General features: G+C 37.2%; 2 protein-coding genes across 2 annotated transcripts; both read right to left on the bottom strand.

The window, feature by feature from the left end:
• Window positions 1-132: 132 nt before the first annotated feature.
• LOC121983367 lies at window positions 133-2,201 on the bottom strand. Its single transcript, XM_042536310.1, has 5 exons — window positions 1,201-2,201; window positions 1,054-1,112; window positions 787-915; window positions 567-702; window positions 133-479 (listed from the first exon to the last, which is right to left on the bottom strand). The coding sequence occupies exons 1-5, from the start codon at window positions 1,888-1,890 to the stop codon at window positions 291-293; spliced, it is 1,203 nt and encodes a 400-aa protein (XP_042392244.1). The 5' UTR covers window positions 1,891-2,201; the 3' UTR covers window positions 133-290.
• A 973-nt stretch (window positions 2,202-3,174) lies between these two features.
• LOC122043170 (GDSL esterase/lipase At2g27360-like) lies at window positions 3,175-3,868 on the bottom strand. Its single transcript, XM_042603659.1, has 3 exons — window positions 3,761-3,868; window positions 3,407-3,671; window positions 3,175-3,334 (listed from the first exon to the last, which is right to left on the bottom strand). Exons 1-3 carry the CDS (start codon window positions 3,866-3,868, stop codon window positions 3,213-3,215), a joined length of 495 nt encoding a protein of 164 aa, XP_042459593.1. The 3' UTR covers window positions 3,175-3,212.
• Between the last annotated feature and the right edge of the window lie 12,717 nt (window positions 3,869-16,585).

The raw sequence follows: 16,585 nt of genomic DNA, 5'->3' as shown, positions 1-16,585 counted from the left end.
TATTCTATGAGATCATACGTCTTATTTTAGAAGACTAATAATCTCTTTTGAAACTATTATAGAAGACTTAAATACCTTTATTGCTATTGTTTCGTAGGTCTTATGAAATCGAAGCATATCTATCAAATAAAAAGAGCAAGAAACAGTGTAAGTTATAAAATTTCTCATCAAACAAATCTATCAACAACGGGCCATATGATCCCTCTCATTTTACATTCAACAAAACCCCAATAAATGATGCACGATTATGAACAAACAAATGCCAAAATGATAAAAGGGAAGAAGGCCTCCTAGCTCTCCGCCTTCTCACGGCCACTGCCGGTGGCTTCACTGGACTCTTCCCCAGTCGAGGCCACGGCGTGCGGAATGTTCAAGGTCACTGCTCTTTCCAAGGCATGCTTGTGCTCTTGTTCAAGACTCAGCTTCCTGCTCATTGCTTGTTGCAGTGGAGGACTTGTTGGATCCGAATCCTTCAGTAACTGTAAAATACACCCTCACCACACATGTTAAACTAGTCAGTCTCTCGGAAACATATCGAAAATAGTGTTTGTTTTCGAAGGCCTCACATCTACTGCCTTCTGTAATTCCCGTTCGATCCACACGATCGCGTGGTCCGCAGTCGTGCTACACGATAGCACAATGTGTTCGAATCTTCCATCGACAGGAATGGCAGTCCTGACCTCAGGAGGGTACCTTCCACATCTGCATCACATATAAGTTTGAGGAAGAACATATTATTGAAGGAAGTCGCAGAGGATGATTAAAAGTAAAGTAATCACGCAGCACCTGCAAGATTTCCTCTCGACGATATGGTAAATTCGACCAGGAGCATAAAGCCTCCTTGGATCATTGAGCTTTCTCTTCTCTGGAATAAATGTATCTCTCATGCACACCAAAATTAAGAAGCATGGCAAACTGTTCAAAAGGAAACAGACACTAAAATCGACTAGTCTCTAATTGATCTGCAGTTGCTTATTAGGGTTGTTGATTTCCATCCTTTTGATTTAACTATTCAAGGAAACAGACACTAAAATCACTAGCTGGATGACTCACCAAAAGATAGATCCAAAGATATATTCCAATGGCGTCGGTGTTCTTGGTAGAAAATCATCCTGAAAAATATTAAGAAAAAAGATTTATCGTGTGTATTCAGATCGAAATGCGTTGAATTATGAGATGTGGATGAAGAAATAATGCAACCTGCAAAATGATGGAGTTGATGACGTCGGCGTACTTGACGGCGAGGTTGAGGGACATGCACCGGGCGGGGGCGATGGCGTAGCATCGGATTTGGCTCCTGGCAATGCCCCCGAACTGCTCCCGGTGGTTGACGGCGATCACCGTCATCAGCGACGCGATGCCGGAGCCGAGCGAGTGGCCGGAGAACACGAGCTTGGAGTCGGGGCCGAGCTCGGCGAGAAGCTGTCGGAGCGTGTCGGCCTCCCGGTTCAGGAGCCATTTGGCGGCGTCGAGGAGACCGTGGTGGACGAAGCCGCCGTCGAACATCTGCTGGCCGAGGTGGTTGTCGAGGAGCACCTGGTAGTCGGTCTCTCGGAAGAGGTTGAGGCCGCGGACGGCGAGGACCACCTCCCGGTACTGGCGATCGGCGTAGATCAGGTACGTCGGGCACCGGCCGTCGGGGATCTCGTCGTAGGCGACGCGCTTGACGACGCCGGCGGGGTCGATGCGGAAGCGGGGGTCAGCCACGTCGCCGTCGGGCGCGTAGACGGCGAGGACGGCTCGAACGGCGCGCGGGGCGGGCTCCAGCTCGGCCGCCGTCGCCGGCGGCCACGACTCGCTGTCGTAGGCGCCTATATAGGTGAGCCGCTTCCACGCCCACCGGGAGCAGCCGAGGCACACCACCCACTCCAACCCACCGGCCACCGACATCGCCGCCGGCGGTGCAGAGCAACTAGATTTTCTGCTCTCAGGCGTTGACTTAATAAAATTTAGCTGCACAAATAGAAGAGGAAGATTGAAGAACTTCTTCTTCCTCCTCCTCTTCTTCTTCTTCTTCTTCCTGCTGGATTCTGATTAGATTTCGCGTGCACCAATCAAGATCTTTATAGCATCTAAAAACAACATTTGGATTTAGAACTCAAAATCAACTTCTCTTCTTTTTTTCTCCTCCTTTTACCCAAAATGAAGAGAGAATGCAACAGCAACATGCTTATCCTTGATAATACTTTTTCATTTTTTTTTTATCAATTTAAGTCCTAATATTTCTATTTTTTTTCACTAATATTGTGTTTTTTTATTTGAAGGGGAACACAAAGGAGAGGGGACAGAGTTTGGTTCGATCTATAATAAAAAGACATTATTATATTTATTTCAACTCGATCCAAATAAACAAGATGAAATGAAATAAAATAAAATAAAATAATTATTTTTAAAGCTGAAACTGGGATAAAAAATTACACATATTCTATCAGCTACTTACTCCACTCTTAATGGATCACTATCAATTAGTCAGGCTCAACAAATTTTTTCCCCATTTCTGTTTCCATTTTTAATGATAAATCAAGACAACTTACTGTAAAAAAAAAAGGGAATCAGAAAATGATTTTAAAAAAAAAATAGTGACCATTTAGGCATCACAAACCTAACAGATATTCCTTGAGTGGTGCTCATGGAATTCCTTGTGCTGTCCGAGTCATCTTCCTCACATCCGTAAGCGGACTTGTTTTTGAAACTAGTGAAATGTTTTCTTTGGGTTCCTTATCACGTGCCATTCGCTTGTATCTGACTTTGAGAATAAATCAGAGGGCAGAGAACAAAATGAATTACGAGTGACAGCTTATGTTTCCCTGGCAGAAATCTGGCTTACCATATAATATTTCATAACTAATTGGTACATTCAAATTTATTTTACTAGATAAAAAAATTAAAAAAATTTATTTTACTAGATAAAAAAATTATATATATAAAAATATATATATATATATATTTGAGTTGACAATTTTGCCATTATTATGAATTCGGCTACTCTCCTTTTTTTTTTTAACAAGTTAAACAGAGGATCTGGGAAGGTTGATATTTTTCTTACAATCTACACGTGGCAAAACTTTTAAATTGGATAATTTTTTTATTATTAATTAAATCAGATATTTCATGTTAACTTCGATCTGCAAAACAAACTAGAGAAAAAGAAAACTCAGGATCCAATACCAGTTGATTTTAATATGCGACGAGCGACTATCGAGTTAGCTGCCTCAGCCAGCATAGCTCGATGGATCACTGCACAAGCTCGAGCCTGGGCTCCCGCAGGAGATGGACAGTGAGAAGTTGTACGGCCCCTCTCCGCCACAGCACGCGGCCAGCTTCTCCCTTACGCCTGTTAGCTTAAGAAAATCAAGTTTAATTACGCGATTAGTAATAATGAAGCAGGCAAGCCGATATTAATTACCAAATGTGCCTGGATGCTTATAGAGATGCATCATGGGGCCGTAGTAATCAGCATACGAGATCTTCGAATGCCGGTGAGTTCTTCGGAGGCGGTTTAGCTCAAGTTGCAACTGGAGGTTGTGGCGCCTTGCGAGATCGTTCACCCACTCGACGCATCCAGTTTTAGGACCAAGGTCTTGTTGGAAGACTGTGAGGTACGTCGCACTGCATCCTATTGGATAAATTCCAGCTACCGATATCGTCTCTGCTCTTCTTTGAATCAAACTCTGTCAGTGAATCAGTAACGATTAATTTGATTGACGGAGTGAGTGTTCAATATTCTGAAATGAGCTAGCAAGCTGGTGATATTTCTCACATCTAACAATGCGCCAATTGCTTGCTCGACGACGGGGACGTAGCTTTGGATATCAGTGCTGCTCACTCCCTTTCCGACCAACAATGGGGTGTAATCGTTAATTCTCATCTAGCCCAGGAAGAAGAGCAGCGTTAGTCTCTTTGGAAAAGGAGAAGAGCTTACTTGCGAATAAGGAAAAGGGTCTTTAGCGTTGACCAGTAATTATTCAAATAGATGAATACTTGAATGAACAGTAATTATAAACATATAAAAATAGATAGTATTGTATATCTCCGTTTATAGATGGAGATTTAATTTATTTGTATAGTATCACTATTTATGTAAGATTCTCAAAATATTTTTAAAAAGGATAAATCATAAAGTTAATCGGACACTTTTTCTAAAATAGACTCATAATTTTTTACATTGAATATAGAGGAAATGTCGCATGTATATATAGAATATTTTCTATCCTCCGTGTTATAAGATGATAAAAAGATAATATGAGGTCGTTTGGTTAATGGATCCACGATATATTTAAATAATAATTTGACCGAGCCAATGGTGTAGCCAGGGTTGTGCTTCACTAGCCCAGTGCAGCGCAGCAGCCCAGGCTAATATATTACATTAAATTTAGCAGCCTAGTAATTTTTAGGCTTAATTCCTGTCTAGTGCAGAACATCAACTCAGTAATTTTTAGACTTATATATTGAGTTTAAATTCAATAACCAAGTAATTTTTAGGTTTATATATCGAACTCAAATCTAGCAGCCTAGTAAATTTTAGACTTATATATTAAGCCCAAATTCAAAAATGACTTTTTTTATTTGTCGTTCGACGCATCGAGGAGCAACAGCCCATAGAAAGCCCAGTGCAATTGAAGATTCTAGCTACACCATTGGACCAAGCCCTCCGAGTGTTCCGACCGGCTATCACTCAGTGGTATTGCTTGCTCATATGAGAGAATGACAGGGGAGACTCAACTTTCACTCGGCCTCTTCGTTGAGTCAAAAAGCTTAAAGAGACTGAGTGTTTTCATTATGCTATTTCTGAATCAAGGATAAGGATAAGGATAAGGATGGCTCGGTGGAATTCTGACTTGGCTCAAAGCTCTATGAACATCATGTGGATGAGCATCCGACCATACCCTTAGTTTGGTCGGCTTGATAGCTCGGTCGGCTTGATAGCTCGATCGGCTATCTCTCGGTCGAAGTCTTCATCTACGCTGACTTCAAAGGTTAACCCTCGCCCCAACAGGCTCAGCCACGGGCGGAGCCAAGTGATGGAATACCCGGGCTATAGCCCGGGGTCCAAGGCAAGAGAAAAAGAAAAAAACCTTAGGTTTACTATAGAAAAATGAAAAAAAATTGGACAATAGTAGAAATCAGCCCGGGTGTCCGTGTCGACATAGCCTGCAGCCCGGGTGAATCATCCGGGCTGGCTCCGCCATTGGGCTCAGCTGTTGTGGTAAGTGGGTTGGTCGTACCAACACCAGGTCGTGGGTTCGATTCACAGGGTTGGCAAGGAATAATACCCCTGTATCCTGTGGTGGAAATATTCTGCCCCACTACCCACTTGCCTCAATAGTTACCGTGATTTAACTCCTTTGTATTGACCGTGGATATGATCGATTGACGGGGGTTCTGGGGACGAGGGTTATCAATTTTTTTTTTTCAAAGATTAACCTTTCCTTAATTTTGGCCACTGTGTCATTGGATCCTCTTGACTTTGATCTAACTCAAAGCTCCAATTCAATAGTCGCATCAATACCAATGAAGTCGACAGCAAGTCGGGCATTGGAGAAATGATCAGTCTGACGTCGGAAGTAAGTCTCGCCATAGGGAAGATGATTCGCCCATGCCAAATCGCCACCGAAGTGCGCTAGTGAGTTGCCGAAGGTGAAGAGGGCAGAATAACGAGCTACCACTGGATTAGGGACGAGGAACAGGAGAAAGAGACGATGAAGGAAGGTGTTGAGGAGAGAAGCCATAGTCATCAAAAACTGATCAACGATTGCAAAGAGAAAGAAGAGATCACCAGCAGAGCAGAGACATGAAATTGAAGGAGATCCGTATCCACTGGACCACTACACTCGTCCATGCATCAATTTAATATCTCGTCGTCGTCGGTAGAAAATTAAAGGATGCTTCAGTTTTTTTTAATGATAAAAGGATGCTTCATTTTTTTTTAAAAAAAAAACCAAAACTACTGGAACATATTCAAAATTACTATAATATAAAATAAGTAATTAAAATTATTTAAAATGACTTTATCTATTCTAGTTTAATTATTTTGATTTTAATCAAATCTACTATAATAAAATCGAACAAGTAAGAAATACATTCTTAGTAGTTTTGCAAAATAAAAAAAATGCTCTTTTATTATTGATAATAAAAAATCAACAAACTATATGCATTAATACTACAAACGACCTGTGCTAAGAATAAATATTCAAGGTAGACTCTTCATCACAAAAAATATATATTTATATTCAAGGTAGACTTGGTTGGTCAGACTAGAAAGAGGCAAGCTAAAGCAAATTGATGATTATCTCGAACACGACCTGGCAAGCCACCAAACCTCATTCAAAGTGTCAGGTGGCGCGAAGCAACACTTTTGTTAAGCAATTAGTTCCCGCGGGGTTAATTTTTTTGAAGATTAAATATACTCTCACTTAGGAACTCATTCGGTACCGTAATTTATCGATTTTCATATCTATGAGAAACACTCGAAGTGAGTGAAATCACATTGTGTTTCGTTGTTTAAATAATTGTTCATGGAACTGTTTGTGCTGTCTGAATCATCTTCCTCACTTCGGTAAGGTCCCTTAAAAGATGGTTGAGATGTCAGATGAGGACTTGTTTTTAAAAACTAGTGAAATATTTTCTTTGGGTTCATTATCACGTGCCGTTTGCTTATATCTTACTTTGAGAACAAATCGCTTTGGAACGAATCAGAGGATTGAGAACAAGATGAATTATGAGTGAAGACAGCTTATATTTCCCTGGCATAAAATAAAACAATCTCACATTTTAACCGAACCACTAAGCTAACTTTGTCAAATACCGCTCTACTTTTAAAATTATAAACCCATCTTACGCTTTCGTATTTATCCCAATGGCAATGGTTATTTTTTTTAAAAAAAATACACAGATTTTTTTTAATTGATTCCTATTCAAAAAATTATTATATTGATATGCTATCTTAGCGGTCCTTCTATAGTCTCTGCTCCACGGATATTGAAAAAGATAAATATTGGTACATAGAGTGTAAGCGTATGGTGGGTAAATTCCAAGTCGTTAGTTCCTGAGAATCGACTAATGAAACTTATAGAACCTTATTTTATGTCATTCCAAACTCTCTAAGTTCATCTATCGATTTTACTCAAAATTTGTCAAAATCGGCTGATAAACATAAAGAGTTTGGATTGATATGGAATCAAATCATATGTATTCTAGTTCTCCTAACTATATCGATAGCCTCAAAAATTAATTTGATTTTTTTTAACACGAATTAGATTTTTCAAATATATTCATGTTAAAAAAATCACTGCTCTTAATATATTATGTCAAATTGATGTTTGAGGGCATAGATATAATCAAGAGAACTAGACAAATACAGAAAACCTAGTTCTATGTCATTCCGAGTTCTCTAGGTCCATCAACCAGTTTTGATCGATTTTGAACAAAATTAGTAGAACTCGGAATTAGGGGTGTAAACGAATCGAATCGAACCGAATATGCAGAAAAATTTAAGGCTCGAATTATGTATATTCGAGTTCGAGCTCGATTCGAAGCTCGAAAAATTCAAAATGTTTGGTTCGAATTCGGTTCGAATTAAGGCTCGGGTTCGAATTCGGCTAGAAATATTCGAACATGTTCGCGAATTATTCGGATTATTGCTCGAAAATAGATTCGAAAGGCTCAAAATTTATTTATTTAATATATATTTAACTTATATTAATAAATATTAAGGCTCGCGAGCGGCTTGAATAATATAATTTGGATTCGAATTCGGCTCGAAAAAAGTTAGAACATGTTCCAGTTCGGCTCGAATTCGATAAATTCGAATACGAATCGAATATTTTTCGAGCCGGCTCGAAAAACTCGCGAGCCGGCTCGATTCGTTTGCAGCCCTACTCGGAATGATATGAAATAAGGTTCTATATGTTCCTTTAGTTCTCCTTATTATATTCATATTCTCAAATATCAATTTGACCTAATATATTGAGTGCAGTGATTTTTTTAATATGAATTAGATTTTTTAGATATATTTTAAAAAATCACTTCTCTCAATATGTTATGTCAAATGGATATTTGAGAGAGTTGATTTGGGCCAAAATCGACTAATAGACCTAAAGAACTCGGAATTACATGAAATCAAATCTTATATGTTTGTCTAGTTCTCCTGTATATATCTATACTCTCAAATATTAATTTGACATAATATATTGAGAGCAGTAATTTTTAAATATAAATTAAATTTTTAATTAAAATTGTTTATGTAATTATAAATAATAACTTTAATCACGTATAGGCAGTTAAAATTATTTTTTAAAAAATAATTAAAAATTTGATTCATATTAAAAAAAATTACTTCTCTCAATATATTATTCTAAATTATATATATATATATATATATATATATATATATATATATATATATATATATATATATATATATAGCGAAATTCTCTCCTGTGGAATTTCTCGTGCTGAATGGTGTGGCACTACGACCGGACGCTCCCACGTCAAGTGCTTTAAAGATTTAATCGAGTCAAAGCCAACAAATACCGACGCCCCCTCTCCTCCTCACGATCTAGGGTTTTCCATCTCTACTCCCGATGCCCCCTCTCCTCCTCGCGATCTAGGGTTTTCCATCTCTACTCCCTTTCTCACCGGTGACGAGCTCCTCCCTCTCCGCCGAACACCGAAGCTAGGGTTTTCCCGCCAGACGCCTCCCTCTCTCGCCGAGCTAGGGTTTTGCGCCCCTCCTCCCTCTCTCGCGATGTCGCGACGCACGACGAGCAGCTCCTCCGCCGCGACCTCTCTTGCAGCAACGCGATCTTCTCCTTCCTGTGAGCTCTCCTCCCCACCACTACATCCTCTTAGGTTGCCCTCAAATTCTCCATGTTTGGTATAATTTGTTAAGTATCTACTATGACTTTATAATTTCAACCAATATTTGATACATCAACCTTATCTACATGAGTATTGCTTGCTACTTGCTTGCTTGGACAGATTGCTTGGACCAAGATATTGAAGATGACCACATATAATGGATCTCATGCAAATTGATTCCATGCAAAATTTCTCATATGAAAAAAGAAAATTTTGCAAAAATACTTAAGAAAAAATGATAAGTAAATGCTATCCATCACGTCCTTGGAACAATTGCTGGCATAGAGAGATGCAAGTAGCATTGTAATTTAAAACTTTATATGTAGTTATCATAATTTGGGCTGCAAATTTATTTCTATTACATGAGATAAACATGTTTGAAAATGCTCTATGTAATTGATTTTGTAAGTGTTTCTTGGTACCTAATTTGATCAAATTAGATTGAATATCTCCAGCCTTTATAACTTTATGGTCCATGGAGTTGGTTTTACATGATGGATAGGTAATATTGAGTGTGACATTCTTAGACTGAATTGAGGTATTTTATGTATGTTGGGTGTTGTTGTTAGCTTTCTTTAGTCGAAAATTACATGCTTTAATAGATTTTATGTCTTTTCGCATATTGGTGCTATTCAGGTATAAGTATAGAAAATTCATGGCGGCTGGTTCTTCATCAGCATCATCTTTCACTCGCCGATGTATGAATGATGAGCAATGTGAAACTCCCCACATATTATACTATTATGGATTATGAGCTATTCTCCAGACATCATGGACTGAATCTAATCCAGGAAGGCAATTTTTTTCATGTCCAAAATATAGAGTAAGTTTTCGTTATATTAACACAGTGTTGTGAGTTTTTAAATTATTGAGTTTTGATTAAATTGATTTGAAATTCAACAAATGGGATGTGACTTTTTCTTATGGCATGATCCAGAACCGTTAGAAAGAAGTAAACTAATTATTAATGAGTTGAAGAGAAATAATAAAAAAAATTAAAGTTGGAGATTAGTGAATTGAAAAAATGTACTAGTTACGAGGGTGTAGTTGAATACAATGATGTTCTGGATGATGAAAATAATAATTATGTAACTATGCAATTGAGTGATGAAATACGTTCATTGAATAGGAAATTTAGAGTTGCTATCGTTATAGTTGTATGTACTTGGATTGTGATGATGAGAATGTGGTTGATGTAACTTGTGTTGTTATGTTACTTGACATTGTGATGTAACTCTAAGTGGTATAATTTATTTTCTGATGTAACTTGTTTGTTTTGTGCTTAGAATTTTAAGATTATCCTATTACCAATCCTAAGTTTGAAATCTTTGACTTTGACATTTACATTCAAATTATTCAATTAGACAATGTTAAACCAAGAACTAAAATTGTACACTAGCATTTTCAAGTCAGGATGGTCACAGATGCAAACGTATAAAAGCCCATAGAATACAAATAAGAAATTTGACTAAACCACACCGGTAAATACAAAATTGAACCCAACAACCACATGCCACACTTAACATTGAAAAATCGAACTCTAAATGCAAAATATTCCTATTTCACAGATTAATGTTAATTCAGCTTACCGGGTTGAGAGGACTATCAATAACTCCAAAATATTGAACGTTCCCATCTCTTTTCGCTATAAACATAGATCCCACAGTAAAGCAACCTGCCAGGACCTCTCCTGGCGACACGAAGAGGCCACGCAGGAACTCAAATTGAAAGATTAATTTATATTTATTTACCAGTTCTTTAACCTGCTTGCTTTGTACATATTCATTTACCTCCCTCACAATGACCGTGGATCCGGTCGGTGGGGGCCCTGAGGGCGAGGATTTCACCTTTTGCTGCAATTGCTTTGTACATATTCACAAATTGGGCTTATTAGTTCGAATAAATTAAAGTAAATGACAAACAGTCATTATTTCATTTCCTCGACCCTACAATGGGTAAAGAAAAATAAAAAAAAAAAGAAGATTTACCTTGAGATTTAAATAGGAATTTTTGAATATTTAAATATAGGGAAACCAATCAAATAAAACCTTTAACTCTACAAATACATGGCATCTGCGCATCGAGCAAAAAGAGATCACCGTGCTAAAACTCAAGGCATTTTACATTACATGAATTGTAAGATCATGTCTCAATTTTCTTGTAAATTGCATGTACAAAACACTTTGGCGCAAAGAACATTTCAAAAGGACATGCCTTCTTTTAGACTATCATACAATGTTGCCGCAGCTTGTGCAACGAATCATCTGCAATCGGGAGGCTATGAACTTCCTCTTGCAAGCTGGACATGTACCCTATAAGGGGAAAGAACTTATTATGATACTAATTCTTAATAGAAGTGCAGTAAAAATAAGGTTGGAATCACTTCATAATAATAGTATGTCACATTGGGTTGACAATCGACCTGGTCTCCTTGAGAATTCACAAGCCTTTATCTTTTAAGGCATAATGCTATTTAAATCAAATAATGAATTTCAGAAGTCAAATATATGGAAGTCACTAATAGATGTTTGAATACAAAAGTTAAAACATATCAAATTATGAGATCCTAAATGGAGCAATACAAATTAAAAAGAAACATCTAAATATGGAAAATGTACTGTCACTTCAAAACTAAATGGAGGATAATTAACATATAAAAGAAATATTAAACATCTAATGCAATTGGAAATTACCTGAATAGCAAAATTGTTAACAAGTGTTCCCATGAGAAGAGGAGCAGCAAATGGTAAGATCCAAGTAGCAAGGATAAAAAATCTGAACAGCCATCCAGACAATGCAAACCAACAAAAGAAGATAGTCTGTAGTAACAACAAGATACAAGTATGAAACTATCAATGCATAGAAAACATGTACAGATTGGAAAATTCAGCATCATACATATCAAACAAGGACTTAGAGGATGAGCCATGTAGGGCAATTTTTCTACTACTAAAACTAAAGAATCAATCAAGCTATTACAGAAACACTTATAGCCTATAAGTCTATAATGGGAATGTCAAAAACAAGAGTAATATAGTTACCAATACCATCTCAAAAGATAGTATGTCAGCATCCTAACATCCTAGCGCATGTTGTTAGAACCTGAAACACAATTTATTAATTTAATTTTCTTAATAAACCACTATAATTTAACAAATTTTAACTTTGATAGTACTTGCTATTGATCCCAAATCCGGTTCATATGTGTCGTCAACACTGTTAGGATTATTATCTTCAGTTGATCTGCTAATTGACACATTGTCATATTTACAAAATGTAATAAAATAAATTTATGTTTGCAAATAAACTTATAATAGAAATGCAGAATGACACATACGCTTGTTGTAAATTTGGACAGTTACGTTTGTCATGTGACACTCCTCGATGTCCGCATCCACGACAAAGCCTGGAATTTGAGATTGATTTCTCCTTTCATGATTTCAATCTCTTTCCACATCCCTTAGTTCTTACTACAAAAGGATCACTAATACCAAAGCCCTCATCTATGGATTTCTTTTTTTTTTTTACTTCTATCATTGCATGTTGTACTAATGGACATCTCTTTCATTTTGTTGTAGATACAATCAAATTGTTCAACCAAGAAAATTGTCCTCTCATTACTCATAGATGCATCATTAACTAATACTGAAGTTTTATAAGACAACCTCGAGTGTCTCGACATCAAATACCTTTCTGAATCTGAATCATCAATAACATTTTGCTCCCCTAAAGCATATATTGCTCTAACTTTTGCATCTCGTGTCCATCGTTTGAGTATATACGTATCAGGCAAAAGAAACACTTGGTTGATACGAAAAAAAACTAACATATGTCTGCATGGAATGCCCTTAAACTCAAATTTTGTGTAGCTACATGATATGTAATCCCTTTATTTGTCATGCGTGAGCATTCTTTATTTTGAGGAAGGGCTTTGAAATTTCATCACATGGTAAACCGTTGAAGTAACTCCTGTAAATGTCTGTTGCACATAATAACTATGACTCTCGGTCATTTCACTTTGAAACTCCAGCCATTTTTTTTTTGTGTACAACTTAACCATTTGAGTTTTCATTGGCTAGGTTGTCTTAACGTTGGGATGCTCATTCATATCAATATGGTCTGTAACTAACTCATTGTGCCTTTGATGTCTCAGTGCTCTATTAAATGGGTGATAAAATCAATTAATAAGTTCTTATTTGAGACATATTTCTTGAAAAATGCATGTGAGCCTTCAGATTTTTGACACTTGACATTTCTGTAAAAAATACATGACTAAAATATGTTGACACCCATCTGTGTCACAATTCATACATCTAGGACAACCAATTATTTTTCTCTAAGTTAGCACACTTGATAGTCTCTTCCCATGACTTCTCAAAATCATCAGGTATTGTAGAATTTGTAATGACATTCTTTATGTTGTGATAGTGGTTTCGAAAAGTTAAAGGGTCTAATTTATCTGGAAATTTGTTCAATATGTGTCATAAACAATATCGATGTACTGTTTGAGGGAAAACTTATGCAATGGCTTTTGTCATAGCAGGATCCTGATCAGTGATAATAATAATTAGTGCACCTTTAGGCATAACTTCTAAGAACTTTGTAAACAACCAAACAAAGGACTCTGTTTTCTCATCACTTAGAAACCCACAACCAAAAATAATTATCTGATGATGATGATTAACTCCAACAAATGGTGCAAAAATCAAGCAATATTTGTTGGTGTTATATGTCGTATCAAATACAACTGCATCACCAAATGCACTTTATGCCCTTCTTGATACATGATCAACCCATAAAACCTACTAAATCTATTATCTAAATCAGTCTCGTAATTAAAGAAAAAAGCAAAATTCTTCTCTTGCTCAGATGTAAATAACTCAATCAGTGTTTTGATATCAATACCCTTTTGTTCATCCCTTAAATTCCTCTCAAAGTTTCTAATATCTTTTTTTGTGCAACCAACCCCCTCAGGGCCTCCATACTCTATCTCCAATAATCGCATTTGTTGACAAGTTGGTACATTGGCTTCTGAAAATTATTTTGTTAATGTTTTCTCTGCTGTCAAAATATTATGATGCGAGCGTAGCAAATGCACCTTTGATGGAGTCAAGAGTGGATGATTATGGACTTCTATGAAGTTACTGACAACCCAATTAGGTCCCATCTATTTCTTGACAAATGCAATATTTGACTTACAACCCGTTCTAACTGCGCCACGTGCTCTTTCCCTTGTTAGTTGATCAGTGTTTGCATGTTTCTTGTTCCACATTAGATCTGTATGCTCTTCTTTAAAGCATACAATTTGTTTCCATGTCACTTCATTTGTCATCTTATTTTTACTGTTTGTGTTATTCCTTGAACTAAATCCGACTTCTAGTGCATATTTGTTATAAAACAAATATGCATCCTCTAGTGATGCGAATTCCATTCCAATTTTTAGTTTTCGATCATCTGCAACTTGGGGAGAGAATTCCTGATCATCAACTCTATTTTCTTCCATTTTTGGGCGCCCTTGCATTATATTTGACAATAGATAAATAACTTGATAGAGACACTAAACTCTGAACTTGAATGAACAAATCATGCAATTTCTAAAGTAATACAAATAATGCAATTTATAAAGCAAAATAACAGAAGCAAACTAACAATTTTCTAAAGTAAAATTACAAAAGTAAAATAATCTGTTTTCCTGCAGATATAAAATAGAAAAAAAAATCTAAAAAAGGAAAACAAGGGACATTAAGTGTTTCTGTTTAACAACATAAACAATCAATCTCCCGCAAATACATAGAAATGTTTAACATCACAGATAATCTAAAGCAGGGCACATTCCCCTCCAACAAAAAATGCAGATTTTAAAAATTCCCAGGAATACTCATGTAGATAATAAAGTTGATGTATCAAATATTGGTTGAAATTACAAAGCCATAGCAGATACTTAACAAATTACATCAAACATGGAGAATTTTAGGGCAACCTAAGAGGATGTAGCGGTGGGGAGGAGAGCTCACGGGAAGGAGAAGATCACGTTGCTGCGAGAGAGGTCGCGACAAAGGAGCTCGTCGCAACAAAGGAGCTCGTCGCGGCGGAGGAGCTGCTCGTCGTGCATCGCAACGAAGAGGATGTAGCGGTGGGGAGGAGAGCTCACGGGAAGGAGAAGATCACATTGCTGCGAGAGAGGTCGCGACAAAGGAGCTCGTCGCAACGAAGGAGCTCGTCGCGGCGGAGGAGCTGCTCGTCATGCATCGCAACGAAGGAGCTGCTTGTCGTGCGTCGCGACGTCGCGAGAGAGGGAGGAGGGCAACGAAACCCTAGCTCGGCGAGTGAGGGAGGCGTCGGGCAGGAAAACCCTAGCTTCAGTGTTCGGCGGAGAGGGAGGAGCTCGTCGCCAGCGAGAAAGGGAGTAGAGATGTAAAACCCTAGATCACGAGGAGGAGAGGGGGTGTCGGTATTTGTTGGCTTTGACTCGATTAAATCTTTAAAGCGCTTGACGTGGGAGCGTCCAGGTCAGCAGCGCCACACTATTCAGCACGAGAAATTCGGCAGGAGAGCATTTTTGCTATATATATATATATATATATATATATATATATATATATAAGGAGAACTAGAAGAACATATAGGATTTAGTTTCATGTCATTCTGAGTTCTTTAGGTTCATCAACCAATTTCAGCCTCAAATATATATAGTTATCCTAATTATATATATTCTCTCAAATATCAATTTGGAATAATATATTGATGATAGGGCCGATAGAGCTAAAGGGAGGTGAATAGCTCTCTTTGATTCTTCTTTGCAACGGATACTTGAAACTTAGAAGCATATCAATGCTAAGACCTTTGATTTTCTTAGTCTCTGTCTCCTTAAGGTGACTAATCCAAAGTTCCACATTAGCAATCATAGATTTCACTATGAACTCTCCTTCTTGAAATAACACAGAAGGTGGAGAAATCTTTTACAACAAGTTTTCAAAGCTCTCACAAGAATATAGCAATAAAGAAGAAGAAGAAAAGAAAGATTACGAGTTTTTGCTTAATTCTCCTTCTCTTGTTGCTTGAATATTTGAGGATGAGAGCTTGGCATGGGATGATAGCAATGGTAAAGTAGTTTTCTTCGTGCCCAACATCTCCCTGTTGAATGCTTCGAAATCTAGACATTTCTCAACTTTTTGTCGCCGCTAATTAGTAAAAATCTCAATCTATTATGGATTTTCTAACATATCCATTAAATGCTACCAACTCTAAATTGACGGTTGAGATTATTCCATTTTGAATCTCAATTGATTGATATCAAGCACTGATCAATTAGTCACCTTAATTGATCAACCAATAGATTAGCCAATTGATTAGTAATCTCCCAATCAATTAACCAATCAATCTAATATTTTTTGTTCTCGTGGAGAAAACTTCTTAATCGATTATCCAATCGATTGGTAATCTCCCAATAGATCAACCAATCAATTTGAGATATTTCTGTTCTCTCGAAGAAAACTTCTTAATCGATTAACCAATTGATTGGTAATATTTCAATCGATTAATCAATCGATCACAGAGCTTTCTGTTCTCATGATACAATCTTTTCAATCGATCAACTAAACAATTGATAATTTCCCAAATCGGTTCTCGCGATGAAACCCTCTCAATCAATCAGCTAATTGATTGTTAGTTGATTGGCAATTTTAGCCAATCAATTGATACACTTTTTGGCTTTCAGGTTTTGGGA

This window comes from Zingiber officinale, chromosome 1B (genome assembly GCF_018446385.1).
Source record: "Zingiber officinale cultivar Zhangliang chromosome 1B, Zo_v1.1, whole genome shotgun sequence".
NCBI classification, from domain to species: Eukaryota; Viridiplantae; Streptophyta; class Magnoliopsida; order Zingiberales; family Zingiberaceae; genus Zingiber; species Zingiber officinale.
The sequence above is the reverse complement of the archived record's forward strand: the minus strand, read 5'-3'. Positions and strand labels throughout refer to the sequence as shown.

Excerpts from the sequence above, each read along its gene's own strand:
- LOC121983367 (XM_042536310.1), bottom strand. The coding sequence starts at position 1,890 with ATGTCGGTGGCCGGTGGGTTGGAGTGGGTGGTGTGCCTCGGCTGCTCC. Across the intron at positions 1,113-1,200 it reads TCAACTCCATCATTTTGCAG|GATGATTTTCTACCAAGAAC; the intron begins GTTGCATTATTT and ends AATATTTTTCAG. Across the intron at positions 916-1,053 it reads ATCTTTGGATCTATCTTTTG|TTTGCCATGCTTCTTAATTT; the intron begins GTGAGTCATCCA and ends CCTTTTGAACAG.
- LOC122043170 (XM_042603659.1), bottom strand. The coding sequence starts at position 3,868 with ATGAGAATTAACGATTACACCCCATTGTTGGTCGGAAAGGGAGTGAGC. Across the intron at positions 3,672-3,760 it reads CAATTGGCGCATTGTTAGAT|AGTTTGATTCAAAGAAGAGC; the intron begins GTGAGAAATATC and ends ATTCACTGACAG. Across the intron at positions 3,335-3,406 it reads TAAGCATCCAGGCACATTTG|GCGTAAGGGAGAAGCTGGCC; the intron begins GTAATTAATATC and ends TTAAGCTAACAG.